This window comes from Neovison vison, chromosome 8 (genome assembly GCF_020171115.1).
Source record: "Neovison vison isolate M4711 chromosome 8, ASM_NN_V1, whole genome shotgun sequence".
NCBI classification, from domain to species: Eukaryota; Metazoa; Chordata; class Mammalia; order Carnivora; family Mustelidae; genus Neogale; species Neogale vison.
The window spans coordinates 87,122,729-87,137,934 of record NC_058098.1 but is presented as its reverse complement, the minus strand read 5'-3'; the positions used below and the strand labels follow the sequence as shown (position 1 = coordinate 87,137,934).

At 49.3% G+C, this 15,206-nt stretch overlaps 1 protein-coding gene across 1 annotated transcript in view; it reads left to right on the top strand.

Moving 5' to 3' along the window:
• The window catches only part of SPRED2 (sprouty related EVH1 domain containing 2), a 115,992-nt gene extending 100,986 nt beyond the window's left edge, over positions 1-15,006 (top strand). The window contains exons 5-6 of the mRNA XM_044264105.1: positions 9,550-9,699; positions 11,705-15,006. Coding sequence (XP_044120040.1) covers positions 9,550-9,699; positions 11,705-12,370 — 816 coding nt within the window. The 3' untranslated portion in view covers positions 12,371-15,006. The remainder of the gene's footprint in view (positions 1-9,549; positions 9,700-11,704) is intronic.
• Positions 15,007-15,206: the final 200 nt, after the last annotated feature.

The following is a 15,206-nucleotide window of genomic DNA, read 5'->3' as shown; positions in this document are numbered from 1 at the left end:
TATATAACCACATGGCATTGGAAACAATGGAGAGAGGCACCAGAAGAAGGAACCACAAGAACTGGAAGAGTATTTTCTGTCTGGTGCCCGAGCATCGATGGAGAGGGGCAAAACTAATACATGTGTGTTGATTTTTTTAAAAGAAAGAGTGCCGGGTTTTTCTCGGAGCAGGGCCAGGGGTTCAAGGGAGAAGGCGGAATGGAGAGACACCCTAGTCCCGGCGATCCTGGTCCCCCCACATTGGGGGTTTAAAAACGTAAAGAGACACAACACACGTTGAGGTCTGCGGCTGGAGGTGTGCGTCTTTTTTCTCTGCCTGGTGCTAGGAAGCAGTGTGTCCACCGTGCAGGTAATTAGCTGGAAATGTTTGGCTTACGGGGAGGCGAGGTTAGCTATAGACATGCCAGCTCCTTAGAATTACAGGTCTTAGAATTGGAAGGAATTTTGAGTTCCTATCACATGAGCCAGCCTGCTTCCTCTGGCAAATGAAATAGGATTCACCTCATTTTATCGCCGCAGTTGCGGAAGCGTCTGAGAGTCGACTGGGTGACTTACTGAGGATCCCAGGGCCAGTTCATGGTGGAGGAGCTGTGAACACCCTCCTCCAGCCCCTCCGGGCCACCACGGCTATTTTTCTCTTCCTCTGTTGAATAATTATATTTATGATATTTCAGCTGTTCTATTTTTTCAACAACAATCAAATAGAGGCATTATATTTTGGGGTTCTCTGGGACCCAAATTGGACAGGGGAGCAAAAAGAGGATAAATATATGAGCCATACCCTGCGTGGCCCATTCATGGGACAGACTGGGAGCCTCCTGAGTGTTGCCGCCCAGAGGTCTCCAGAATAGCAAGTCAAAGCTTAACCAGAGGAAAGCCTCCTCTATATAAGGTCTTGATTTTTTTCCCCTGCCTTCTAGGTTTTTACTCCCACCACCTAGGTATTGTTTCTGGATACGGGCAGTCCTCCTCAGCAGCCCTTAGTGCCTAAAGGCATCCATCCTGTGTAATGAGATCACTCCTCCCCTGTGCACCCAGAATGGGATTAACGTCTGTACCCTCGGCTTGGCCGAAATGAGAGGAGCAATCACGTCATTTTGCGTGGGTCTGAATTCTCGCCTAGAAGCCAGCAGAAGAAGGCTGGTGTTTGGATTTCGTTTGGCATTTCATCAGACTTAAGGAAGGTAGCCCTCCTTCACAGAGGAAAAATGTTCTGTCTTGTAGAACACCATCCGCTTCCAGCCATGTTTTGCCTAGACTAGAAAATTTGGTCCTTCCTCGTGCCCTACGCTTGAACCCTTGACATCCTGTTTACTACAAGCTGCATTTTATTACTTTCTGGCTATTCAGAGCAGTTGTCCCTAATGACATCCCAGGCACCGCCCAGCCACCCCAGGTGTTTTGTAAACCGTGGCTACAGCAAGTATTTGAAACCAAAATACTGAGAAGCAATTTGTTTTGTCCTAGATGGGCTTTTGAGGATTTGCAAGTTGTGCTTGTTTTCATTCCTGAGTTAAGGAGGAAAATGATGAATTCATTGCATTTTGTAGTTACCGAGGCTTCATGGGGGGTGGGGGGAGAAGTACAAGATGCCACGTTTCCCTTTTCTTGAAGTTTTTTTCCACCTACTCCATCCCAACAGATGTTAAGACTGAAGGCAAATCTAATTCTGTAATGAGTGGGGTTCATTTACTGATCTTCTAAGACGTGGTGGGTGACCTCCGAGTGTGTGGAGTTTGGAAGCTAGGGAGAAGAGGCCTGCATTCCAGACTTGCTTATGCTAGTAGTAAACTCTGATCGCAGAATCTCATGAAGGCAAATGTATTTCCTCCGAGCCTCTGTTTGCCACCCCTGGGGAGGGGAAGGAGAGGCGCCGTGGTGTGGGGCTGCCCCTGGCACGGGCCCTGGGTTTTCACGTATGTGACCGCACGCAGGCCTCACAGCCACCCCCCTGTGAGCCACATAGTGACGCTTCTCTGTCTGCAGAGAAAATCAGTGAGGCTCCCTACCCTTCCCACCCAGAATGCAAACTTCACATCTGCCTGCCCCCTTTCAGAGAGTTTTAAGAAAAGGAAATGTTTATTCCGTAAGTTTCTACTTATTAGATAAGCCAGATTCCCTTCATTGCAAAGTAGGTTCCTAACCAACAGCCTCTCCGAGGAGTGCCTGAGCTCCAGACTACTTCACTAAGGCCTGAGGTTCCCGGCATCTCTGCTGAGAAGCCCCTTCTCTCTTAGGTGATCAGTGACCCACACGTTTTCTGTTGTCTCTACCTTTGCAGTCAGGGGATTGGGCAGAGTGAGATGGAGAGGGGCTTTGGAAAAGAGAAAATAGGTTCAGAACGTAACCTACTTCTATAGAGCTTAGCCAGTGAAGCTGATGAGTATGGTGGCTGATTAAGAAAAGCACAAATGTGGTGGAGGGGCATCTGTGTGCTTTGTGGTTGACCCCAGGAAGCAGCGTCCCAAACTGCTGCTGACCAAGGCCCAGCCCTGTAGGGGGTGGCTAGAAGGTCTCAGAAGATGGGTGGGAGTCACTTTGTCTTCTAAATGAGATGAAGTATCAAGCTCACACTGCATAGTAAGGGGAGGATCTTTTTATCACAGTGGCTAAATTAAAGCAATTAATACACCCGAGGCTCAAACAAAAGCTTTGAAATGCTCTCTGTTTCAGGAAGCCAAAGGCATTTTGCTAGCCCTCCCGCTCGTGTCTGCCTTCATTTACATGCGTCTCCTCTCATCTTTTTAAGCTGTGGCTGGCAGGATACTAGTCTTTCCATTTTCTTCCTTCCCATAGAGCACATATTCAGGGATACCTGAAGCCCCGCCTCCCTGCTCCCAGCCCCTTGGCTCTTCCCAGGAAGCCAAGCTGGGCGTATGTCAGAGTCCTCTCCTTTTGTAGCAAAATTTCACCTAACTTGAGAATTTAGAAACCAAAGACTTTTTTTTTCAATGAGTGGGAATTTGGTTTTTGTTGTTTTCCTCACAATGAAAGAATGCCCACTTTATCCTCTGGGTCCCAGAGAGCAGAATGTCCTAGAGTCTAGGGACAAAGTCGGCTCTTTCCCCTGTTCCTGCAGCTGCCTCGTAGACCCACACTGCCTGCTGGCTGGGGCCATGTAAGAGCCCGTGTGTGTACATACTTTAAAAAAAAAAAAAAAAAAAGAGAAGCCCTTGCAATGGAAAGAAGGTCAAATATTGCGTTGGTTGCATCAGCTGTTAGGATCTAATTTTGGTGGCGGATTGCAGTAAAAATAATACAAATTGTGGTCATAACTACTAGGTAGCCTCCTTTAAAAATGTAAAGTAGCAGCATCTGCAGACAAGGCAGGAATTCTACTTAATCAATCTGAAGGAATCCTGTGGCGCCCCCCTTCCCTCCCCCCCCACCCCCTGAAATCAGGGAGGCAACAGTCTTGGTCAAACCCCTTGGACGTCTAATGTTCTTAAGAGGAGAGGGGAGGGTTACACATACCTCCCCCCCAGCTCCCTCAGACCTTGGAGATCACTCAGTGCTTCTCCCTTGTTTTACACACAAGGAAACTGAGGCCTTGGGAAGTTAAACAGCTTGTGCAAGACACCTAACCTGGCATCACTTCTCTTTATATGGTGCAGTTGGTGTTGAATGGCGCTATGTGATTTCTGGGTGAGACAGCCTGGCTCCTTAAGCATTTCTTACCTTCATTTTCCTAGGCCTTGCTTAAAACACGTTGGCCTCTTAACCTCCTGGCATTGTCCCTCCTTGCGCTTGGCTCCTTACAGTGTGTGTTTCCTTCTATCAGGTCGTGTGTGTCTTGGGACACAGGGATGATGAAGTGACTATCCTTGTTTGCCTTCCTTTTTTTTCTTTTTTTAAGATTTTACTTATGTATTTGACAGAGAAAGCGGGGGAGCGGCAGAGGAAGAGGGAGAAGCAGGCTCCCCGTTGAGGAGGGAGCCCGAAGAGGGGCTTGATCCCTGGACCCTGAGATCATGATCTGAGCTGAAGGCAGACGCTTAATGACTGAGCCACCCAGGTGCCCTTGTCTGCCTTCCTGAAGGTGGGGTTCATCCCATTTGTTTCTCTCCCCAAGACAGAGAAGGAAATTGCCAGTTGCCAGCCTCCTCTCAGTCGCAGATATGGAGTAGAATGCTCTAGGTGCCTTTTTAGTAGTTCCAAGTGTCCTTGAAAGAACAGCCCGGGGCACATCTGTCCTCTCTGTCCTCTCCCATAAGCAGTGTTTACTGCTGCTGCTGCCTCTGCCTTTGTCCGTCCTTTTGGAAGAACAAAGAACCAACAGGAAAACTCAAGGGGAGCTGAAGGGATGCACAGAGCCTTGAAAACACTTGTTTCACTTTGAAATGCAGAGTCTGACCCACCCTGAATGCCCCAAAAAGCCATTGGTAACTGCCAGGATTCCATCCCAGGATGGGTCGTTGAAGCAGACTGCCGCCTCAGCTGCTCTGGCTTCTTGGAGCTTTCCCTCCTCCCTTCCTTGAGCTTCCCTTGATCAAAGAGGTCAGCCTTCCAAATGAAGATGGCTCTTTCCAGACCCAGGGCATGCGAACAGATGCGTGTGCTTCAGGAACTTCCAGGTAAACCCAAGAAAAGGGAAGAATGGCTGAGGTTCCAAGACTGAGAAATGCTGTCTTATAAAATATGCCCGTGCAGAAGGGAGCCAGCCACAGGTTTAAAGTGAGACTTGGCTCTTCTCTCCTTTCCCTGTTCATTCTGGTTTCCACGCAAACCAGGCAGCCTCAGCGAAGTATCTTTTGTACTTTGGATTGTGATTATTGTCAGATAGCATGACATTAAAGTCACTTAGAAGAAAAGTTCTGTATTAAGTTTTGAAGCTCTGATATGTTTCTCTCATTTGTTGTTAAATTCTAGGGAATTACAAGAAATATCTGAACTCTCAAAATAAGTACAGTTTATGTCTGCAGAGTCTGGCCCTTGGAAGCTTGCTCTTTCTGAAGAATTTTATTAGATGTTCACTGGTAACCTTGCACCTCCTTTTCTCTTCATCTGAGGCTTGGTCTGGGTTTCCCACCCATCTGGGATGGAAACCACGTGGCCTTGCCCCTGCCACATCACCCTGCATATCTGAGCCCACATCCCACCAAGCACCTAGCCCAACCCCGGGGAAGGAATGCGTGCCGTAATCCACATGCATTCTATCAGGCCACTCCTGTCTCTATTTTCTTAATTCTCAGGTTGGCAGTGACCACTTTTCCGTCTTCATACCCTCTGATCCTTGCTCCCACCCTCCCCTCACTCCTTCTCTCACCTTCCTGTTCCGTCTAGGCTCTTCCTTAACCAAAGTCTTGTCTCAGCGTTCTCCCCGGTTAGAGGGTTTCAGCACCAGGCCACACAGAGCTTGTTACCTTCAACAGAATCACACAACTTTTAATTAGAGGATGATTTCCTGAGCTGAGACCTTGTCATTTTGCATTAGAACACTCTGTCGAGTTTCTGTTGTTCGATGCCCCCTGTCAGGTTGCAAACCTCTCCACTGGACAGCTTTTGAATAATGGGCATGGACATTGAGCCAGAGTCCAGCCCAAAGCCAGAGGCAAGATTTTTCAGAAGCAAATCTGCAGGTGGTGGGGTTCTGCTTGCTGAGTCCTACCACACAGGAGCTCCCGCCAGTCAGCAGCCAAGCTGGCCCTCGCCGTCCACGGGGGTGCAGTGCTGAAGGCCCCCTGTCCCTGGATGTGGGGAGGCCTGTTGCTGAAACCTCTGCCTCTTTTCTGCTTGAGTACAACCCCTGGAGAGCACAGGGAGTTTAAAACACAGCCAGAGTCTTTTCAAGGTGAAGGTGACACTGTCAGAATCGTCGGTCGGTTGGTGTTATTCACTTGTGCACGCATATAACAGACGTTCAGAATCTGGCGTGTGTGTGTGTGGCGCTTTGGTGGGCTGCTTTTCTCCGGCATGTGTGGAAACCACAAGCAGAGTTGTAGGAGAGTCAGTTCTGCAGGACCTGTGGAGAGGGTGCCTGGCTGGCTCAGTCTGTAGAGCCTGTGACTCTTGATCTCAGGATCATGAGTTTGAGCCCCGCGTTGGGCATCAAGATTACTTAATTTAAATTTAAAAAAAAAAAAAAAGGTACATGTGGATAAAAGGTTTTCCCCCCTTGTTTCTTGGAGGTGTCCTGAAAGTACATTGCTTTTGTTTGTAGGTCACACTCACTGCCTACAAGGGCTGATACTCTAGATCTGGAATAAGCCACGGCTGTAGTGCAGACCGTCTCGTGCTCTCCTTGCCAGAGTCCAGACAGACCCCCAGCAGTCCGGGCATGGACTTCAGCTCTGCCTGCAGGAGGCCGTGAACTGTGGACATGCTTCAAAGCTTTCTGGCCCTCTTGCTCCATGTACAAATCTGTCATTAGACGAGGAGATACTCATCTAATGAGCTCTGCTCAGTCTCACGTTTTCTGATAGTGTCCAGGGAGCTTTGCACTGGACTGTGCAGCGGGCAGAGGCTGCTCGGGGTTTGGGAGGTAGGACGGCTGCATCAGAGGTGGCACTGCTGGTTGGCTGATGAGCACCAGGAAAACACGGGTGTGCCTCATGGCTCAGAATGACTTTCTCCACATTGTTAACCTGGACATAGGTCATAGGAAATAGGGTGGAGGAGGGCGAACAGATGATTAACACGGAGCTGGCCGCGATGCAGAGTGCCTATCACAGTGTTCCATACACAGGTAGCTTCTGTCCGGAGAGGACTGCCATGTGTGGTGCTGCTTAAGAGTTTAACCCTTGAGATTTGACTCACGCTGAAGGGCCCCCACCTGCTCACTCAGGAAGTATTTATTGAGATCTTTAGAAACCTCTGTATCATGACCCGTCATCCCCTTATCTCCTAGGTTTGCCTAAAGCAGGGTGCACCTTTTTACTTGGAGAGATTGTGCTTAAGATAATCTCAGCAAAACCCCTCTGAGAGTGGGCATCGGAAAGGGCTGGTAGGGGCTAGAAGCAGCAGTGCTGTGTATGGACTCCCCACACCCCGCACCCACCCCCCTCCCCGGGCATGATCAGGGCTGCATTTCCATCCAGCTCCGCAGTGGCTGCCTGCCCTGGTCGGGTCGGCAGGACCCTGCCTGGCTTGGAGTCTGTCGTCCTGTGTGTGAATCGGAGCCAGCACTCTGCCTGCATCTGCGTACCAGCCCCCTACCCACCCCCACCCCCGAACAAGCCGGGGCCTGGCAGACAACCAGAGATAGGGACGAACTCTCGGCTTAATTCTTTCTGATCTACAACCACCCGTGTGTGAAAAGAGGGAGGTAGTCAGTACCTCTGAAGATGGGAAGAAAGAGCAGGTGAGAGTGGGAAGACAGGACAGAGTTTGGGAGAAAGTAAGCATTCCTGTGTATCCGTTTGGTTGCTTTCAGTTATTGGGATTTGAGGGGTAAATAGCGATTCTTCCCTAAGTCCTGAAGTACTGAGGGGGAGAAAAGAAAGGAAATGCACGAAGAGTGATGATACCTGTCCTGGCCCACGTCTGCAGGAAGCAGACAGCTCAGGTGGGAAGACACAACGATTGGACAGACCCGCCCTGCCAAAGCGCAGGGGCGCTGATCTCCACAGCCTCCCACAGTGGGGTGGGCTCTTGGCCTCCAAGAGGACCACACTGTCCCCAGAGTGGATGCCGGCATGTGCTGTTGGCCAGTTGGGTGGATCCCGAGAGGCCAAGAAGTAACAGACTCTGTGTGCCCAGTTCTACTGCTGCTGTGGAGAGGAATGAGGAGAGGCAGAGTATGCTGTGGGCAGGACTGCCAAGGCAGGGGAGAGCAGAAGTGAGGGGGAAGTGTGCCCCAGTGATGAAGCCAGCGCATTCTGGCTGAAGTTCCCAAGGCAATATGCTTACACCTTGGGGACAGCCTAAGGTAGATCAGGATTCAGGCTTGACGAGATCCAGAAGCTCAAATGGCGTCTATGGGGGCGGCTGCCCTGGTTTGGCTTCACGTCCTCCTCAGAAGGTTCTTTCCTTGTGCCCTCACCAGGATTCCAGGCTTCTAGGACCCTTAGATCTTAACTGCCAAGATTAAGACAGTATCTTTTCTGACCTCTCCATGAAAAAAATCTTCGTATTACATCCAAAAGGATTATGAAGGGGTGCCTGGGTGGCTCAGTGGGTTGGGCCTCTGCCTTCGGCTCGGGTCATTGTCTCAGGGTCCTGGGATCGAGCCCCACATCGGGCTCTCTGCTCGGCGGTGAGCCTGCTTCCCGCTCTCTCTGCCTGCCTCTCTGCCTACTTGTGATCTCTCTCTCTCTCTCTCTCTCTGTCAAATGAATGAATAAAATCTTTTTTAAAAAAGAAAGGACCATGAATCCGTATCTGAATTAGTCACTCTGGATTGAGGGATCAGAAACAGCATCAGCTCTGCATCACTTGAACCAAACAGGATTAGAGGGAAAAAATCTGAAGGGTTGGGTCTCCAAAGAGGTGCTACACATGTCCACCAAGTTTTAAAAATTAACAGTCATTAAGTTGCATAATGGGAATATGGGTATCTTTGTCCTAAATACTGGTCCCATTTTTCTGGGCAGGTATTACTTTCTAAGTTGGGAGTGAGGATATAAAAATAATTTTCATAAGTCTGTTTTAACCTTGTCCCCCAAAAGATATACAATGCTAATAAAAAACATGTAAGATAAAGAGATGAATAAGCAAATGAGGCAAGGGAATTCAGACATTGAGAAGCAAGAGCCATGGAGGAGTTCTTGATTTTTGCCGAAATAGGACACCTAGATACAAGAAATAACTTTCTATTGATTTGGGAGAGTAAAGGATCTGTGACTCTGAGGAGCCAGGGGAGGAGGGGATTCTGAGGATTCCTGGCTTTCGTGGTGGTGGCCACAGTCCATCCCAGTATGTGATCACCTTCCAAAGACACTCACCGAGCCTCCAGTCTGAACCCATCACCTCTACTGGGGGAGCAGCTCTCACCACCGACAGACGGGGCCTTCATTCTCTGTGCAATCCCCTCTCTCTTTCTCTCCCTCCCCTCCACTGGCTTACAGTGACCACCCCCCAAGGCTTGCCTTCAACCCCAAATTACAAAATTTCTTCCAGGAAAGCCAATGCCTGCGATACCCTTGAGGTATCTTTATTGCTGAGACTTTCCCAGGCTGGGATTAGCTCCACACAGAAACATTTGGATTTTATTTTTTGCCCATTTGCATCTCCCCTGCGCACCAGAGTCCCATGCGACCAGGGCTACAAGTGAGGTGACCATTTTTGATCAAACTGGGACACACTCACAGGAGGCCTGATGAAGCGAGCCCTTTCCCCGAAGCCTGGTAACTGCTCCCACATTTGAGAAAACAAACCCAGCTTTCCAGGGTTGGGTGGCTGGCTTTCTCTGCCCTTTGAGCCAGCCACATCGTGTTTAGACAATCTGGCCCTTTAGGGGTCCTTCTGCCTCCCACAGCCAAGATAAACTCCAGATTTCGGGAAGTCCAGCAAGACACCACAAGTGGGGGTAGATGGCGTGTTCGGTTTGGGTATGTGGGTTTGGTTTTTGTTTTTGTTTTAATTAACTCTGGGTTACCTCCCTCTAAACAGACAGCTACAGACAGTTCTTCTAATTCCTCCCAGAAGAGGGAACAACCTACTCGGACAATCTCTTCTCCCACATCGTGTGAGCACAGGAGGATTTATACCCTGGGCCACCTCCACGACTCATACCCCACGGACCACTGTCACCTTGAACAGGTAAGCAACCCTCTGGTTCCTCCAAGAGCACAGGGTGGGCAGCTGCTGATTCTGGGACAGCCCCCTTCCCCTTCCATGTGGCCCAAAGCTCATGGCCAGGCATCCTCTGTTCTCCATATTGACGGTGGTGGTGGCAGCTCATGCCTACTTAGCTTTCTGTGTGCGAGACCCCGTGCTGAACTTTTCCTGTGCTTAAGCTTGTCGAATCCTCACAAGTGACCGCACAAGGCACGTCCTGGGCATCCCCAGTTTATAGAGGAGAAGGCTGAGGGCTTAGAGAGAGTCCTTGATAGAACAGGTTACAGATGCAAGCGTGTGTTTACCCAGCATGCTACGCTGCCCCCCAAGTTCCTCTGTTCCTCTGTCCTGGCTTGGTGTGAAAGCCCAGAGCCAGGATCAGGACTAAAGAATGCTGTCCGCTTGGCTCGGGCACCCTGGCATCGCAGGCTGCAGGCCCAGGCTTGCTTGGGGAGATGTAGCTGGAATCTAGAATTCAGTAACTCAACAAATATTTACCAGGCGGCTGTTCTGCGGAGCAGGTTCCCAAACTGTGGGACATGGACTGGTGCCCGTGGAGGGTGATGTGGCCACCAGTCTGCTCTGAAAAGGAAAAAAGGAACACAGGGCAGTGAAGGGTTTTGGTTTTGTTTTGTTTTCAACATAAAGCTAGATTGATAGAAACACCACCACCACCACCCCCAAAAAATCTTACTGTGTGCTTCTTAATATTTTGGCATTAAAATACTCTTTTTAAAAATCACTTTATGGTACCTGTAGTTGGGAATTGACCTTTTGACTCCTTACTTTGCAAAGTAATTAGCAAAGCCTGTTCTGCTCCTAGGATTTGTTTTGATCTATATAAGATTAGGTTTACTAAAGTCTGTGGAACTCTGTCAAGAATCTAATAGGAATTTGGCAATATGTGAGACATGGTCCCTGCCCTCAAGGAGCGCACAGTCTGGTGAGAGGAATGGACAGATTTAGTTAGCAGGTGATAAATCCTGTGACAGTATTAGATTGATGATGATCGAGACAGGTGTGAGCCACACCTGTGTGATAGAGAATCTGAGGCTTAGATACATGCTAGTAAATTCCAAAGTCCGAATTTTACTCTAGTGGGTTCCCTTAGAGCCGTGTTCCTCACCCCTTAAGAAGACTTCATCCACAGAGGCCGTCAAGTGGATTGATAACTACAGATTCAGTGCCTGCCCCCATGGACAGGGCCTCCCTGACGCCAGAGCAGGACTCGCTGCAGAGAGGACTTTGTAGCCCCTGGAAGAATTCAAGGCAGGGAGGGGTGAGGCTCTGGGTCTGGCCTGCCCCAGCTCACATTCCAGCCTGCCCCTCACCACCAGTGAGACCCTGGCCGCATGCAGACTCCAGGCAGTGAGCCTCCGGATCTGTACTCCTGTAGCTTCCCAGCCAGATAACAAGAGACACCCATACCCCAGCTCCTTGTATCCATTTTTGCTTTTCTGAACATGACCCACAGTGCAAAATGCATTTCATGTTGGGACCCAGTAGGCAGCTCTCACAGACACAGAGGCCACCCTTGTAACAGGCAGTGTGCTCCTGTCCCTGTTCCCCTGGAAGAAAAGCTGGTCTTGCAAAAGAGAATGCGCTGTACAGACACAGGTGAAACTAGTCTAAGCTGTTAGAAATCAGGAGGGCTGTCACCATCACCTTAGGGAGAGGGGCTCAGGGAGGCCTCTCACATTCTGCTTCTCCCTCTTGGTATGTTCAGCTTCCAAAAATTCAAAGTCCCTTTTTACGGGTCCCCTCGTGTATGGTAGTACCTTGGCAAAAGGAAAAAAATTGCCGACCCAGGAGTAGATGGCGAGTCACAACTTGCAGGACCTTCGACCTAGGAGATGTTCACTTATTCCAGGGTGGGTCCGATCTTTGTGTCAAGAAATGCCTTCGTCAAGGCCAGATGTACACAGTGGAGGATTTGGGGGGTTGTTTTTGCCGCTGCTGTAAAACAGTCTCCTTTCTCCCGGGGCAGCCGATGCCGAGGCCCTACCGCCAGGTGAGCTTCCCAGACGATGACGAGGAGATCGTGCGCATCAACCCGAGGGAGAAGATCTGGCTGACGGGCTACGAGGACTACCGGCACGCGCCCGTGAGGGGCAAGTCCCCGGACACGTCAGAGGACGCCGACTCGTACGTGCGCTTCGCCAAGGGCGAGGTCCCCAAGCACGACTACAATTACCCGTACGTGGACTCCTCGGACTTCGGGCTCGGCGAGGACCCCAAAGGGCGCGGGGGCGGCGTGATCAAGACCCAGCCGTCCCGGGGCAAGTCCCGGCGGCGGAAGGAGGACGGCGAGCGCTCCCGGTGCGAGTACTGCAGGGACATGTTCAACCACGAGGAGAACCGGAGGGGCCACTGTCAGGACGCGCCCGACTCCGTGAGAACTTGCATCCGCCGCGTGAGCTGTATGTGGTGTGCGGACAGCATGCTCTATCACTGTATGTCGGACCCCGAGGGAGACTATACAGACCCCTGCTCGTGCGATACTAGCGACGAGAAGTTTTGCCTCCGGTGGATGGCTCTTATTGCCTTGTCTTTCCTGGCCCCCTGTATGTGCTGTTACCTGCCCCTTCGGGCCTGCTACCACTGCGGAGTGATGTGCAGGTGCTGCGGTGGGAAGCACAAAGCGGCCGTGTGACTCAGTTTCCCTCCTTCCCCTCCTCCTCCTCCTCCTCCTCCTCCTCCTCTTCCTCCTCCTTCCACAGCCACAAGGAAACTTGTGTCCGACATACTCTCACCTTCTTCCCTGCTCCCTGGTACCTTGAGGCGCTATTCCAGCCCAGGGAGCCCGCCCAGTGGACTCTGCACTTCCCCCCGCCCCCCCAACCCCCACTCTGCATCAGACACACACGCACGCACACAGTGTTGGAAGGAAAGGAACCTCCGCACAGACACTCGTGTATTATTAACGATCTGTAATCAATCTGTCTTATACATGCGTTGATTTCATGTCTTTCCTACCCACCTCTTCCAGTGCAAAGGCGCCTGTAGTCTGACTGCTGGTTTGGGGTAGGGTTTGTAGTTGGTTTTTCTAGCCGCTCCTTTCTCTTGGTTCAGCTCGCCGGTTGCTAAGGAGCATTGGGTTCTGCAGATAGGTAATGTCAGAACAATGAAACCCCACCAGAAGTATTTTAACCTGCAGTTGGATTATGTATAGGAGGTGAGCTAATTAACAAACGTCTCCCACAAAACAAGATCGCTTTAACTTTTTGGAAAGCCAAATTTCCCAAGGAAGCTGCAGTTTCTATCTGGAGCGCATCCTCATTCTCTGCCCTCCCCCAGAAATCTGTCAATCATTTACTGATGCAAAACATTCATCCATGAAATGACTGAGAATTGAGCCTTAACTTGAGATTAACTTGTGTGAATCAGGAAAATTCCTTAAACCGCATTGCATCCTCATGGACCACTCCTAGAAAAGGGGAATTTCAAGTACTCTTGAGAGCCTCCCTGGTAACCCCTTAAATAGAACTTTCTTAAAATTGTGTCCCCACCACTTCTAAAAATTTAGCAATATTAGAAGACAACACTAAGAAATTGTGCTCATTGTTTTGCAAATGAAATAGTTGAGTCATACACATACACACACCCATGTTCTCCAAAGAGTTCCAGTTGAGAAACACCGAGGTTGTGGAAAATAAAATTAAAGGAGCTTCCTCCCATATCCCCTATTTTGGGGGAGGGGTGCATTTTAAATGTCCTAAATCTGAAGAGTGGTGGGTTGCATTTTGTTCATGGGTTTCTGTTTTTGGTTTTGTTCTAAACTGAAAATCACATCACCAAATTCTTCGTTTATACTTGGGGGGATTAAAAAAAAAACCAAGGCCATATGTAAAAACCCTTCCAATGCCTAAGTGTCTTTCTCCTACATCTCCAATCCCAGACTTGCCAGTTCGGGTGCACAGATGGTTAGGTCAGCAGTCTGGGTCTACCTGTCGCCTTGCCATGTAGGAGGCTTCTAATTAGCTGGAAAAAAGTATTTTTCTAATATATTGCAAGGAGTAGCCAAATCTCAATGCAGAAAGAAGAAAAGCAAAGAGTGGTACCTAGCATAGTACAATCAGAACGTCACGGAGACCGTAGGGGACAGGCTTGTCAAGGCTGGCTCTTCTTCCCTCCATGATCTTCCTGTGCTAATTGCCAGCTGAGGGCATGGCCTGCTCTCTGTATCTCCACTACCCCCCCATCCCTTCTCTTTTGCACACAGGACAGCTAGTCTTCAAGGAAAGGGACTTTTTTCCAGTCTGCCAATCGTATTGGGAAAGTGCTAGCCATGCTTACCTTCTTGGAATGTTTTCAGCTCATCCGAGCGCCCATCACATTTCTTTAGTCAGATCATCGGTGTAAATACTCTGTGTGCTTATGAGTTAGTTGGTAGATGTTTTCATTTGTTGGGAGTGACTGGTTTGGGCCTTCTGGCTTGGAAAGGAGCAGAGAGCTGTCAGTCTGGTGATGGAAGAAAAGAGAACTGTTTCCCAGCCTGGAGAACATGTAGAAAACCTCCAGCCAGCCTCCAGACCCTGTCAAGAGACCAGCCCCCGCTCCCCAAGTCCCCCCTTCTGAGGCATTTCCTCAGGGCCTTTCTCAAGGTCTCTTCTCTCTACAAAGCACAACACTAATGTAGGTTTGTTAGACCTCAGTTCAAGTGCCCCTATTTATTTCACTAGGAACACACATCCTGGCACATTTTGTTTGTAGTCCCCGTTTAGTTGTTACTGACCCCTTGTCCTTTTCCACCCTTTGAAGAGTTATGCTGGTGAATCTTACTCCGCCTATACGTTTTGGTCTGTGAAGGCAGCGAGTGGTAAAGGGCACAAGGACAGCCATGGGGACATTGATGTAAATACGTCTCTCTCTCTAATTGCCACACTGCAGCTGAACAGTGTGTAGTATTTTCCCAGTCAGCTTTGCCATACTGACGTCAATCATTTGAGAGAAATTATTCAGATTTTATTTTTGTATCTGTGGTAACAAAACATTAACCAAAAGATTTGTTTGGAAGCTTCCTCTAACCACCCCCCAACCCCAAGCTATTTGCTCACATTAACAAATTAAAGTGCCTGAAGCATAATTCATTCTTTACCTGTATACTAAAAACCCTGTTGTATTGATTTTTTTATAATAAGCCTTTTTACCTCTGTGTAAAAAATATATATACAAGTGTATGATGTACATTTTAGTTCTTAACTTTTTTTTATGGTTTCTAATATGTATGACCAATGTAGTCATTGCTTTAAAATGTACCATGTAAATATAAACACATCCTAAAGATCATTGACTTGGGGGTATTTGTCTGACGGGAGATTTGGGGGGGGCAGTTGAGCCTCAGCACATGCTAGAGTTCTCACAGAGGATGGGAAGGGGCTTCCTTTGGAGCAGGACACGTGGACACTAGTCTGTTTTTGTGAGGCCCTTCCCGGCTGTGGTTATGTCATATTCCCAAGGGGAGACTGCAGCTCCTTGGGCTTGGATGC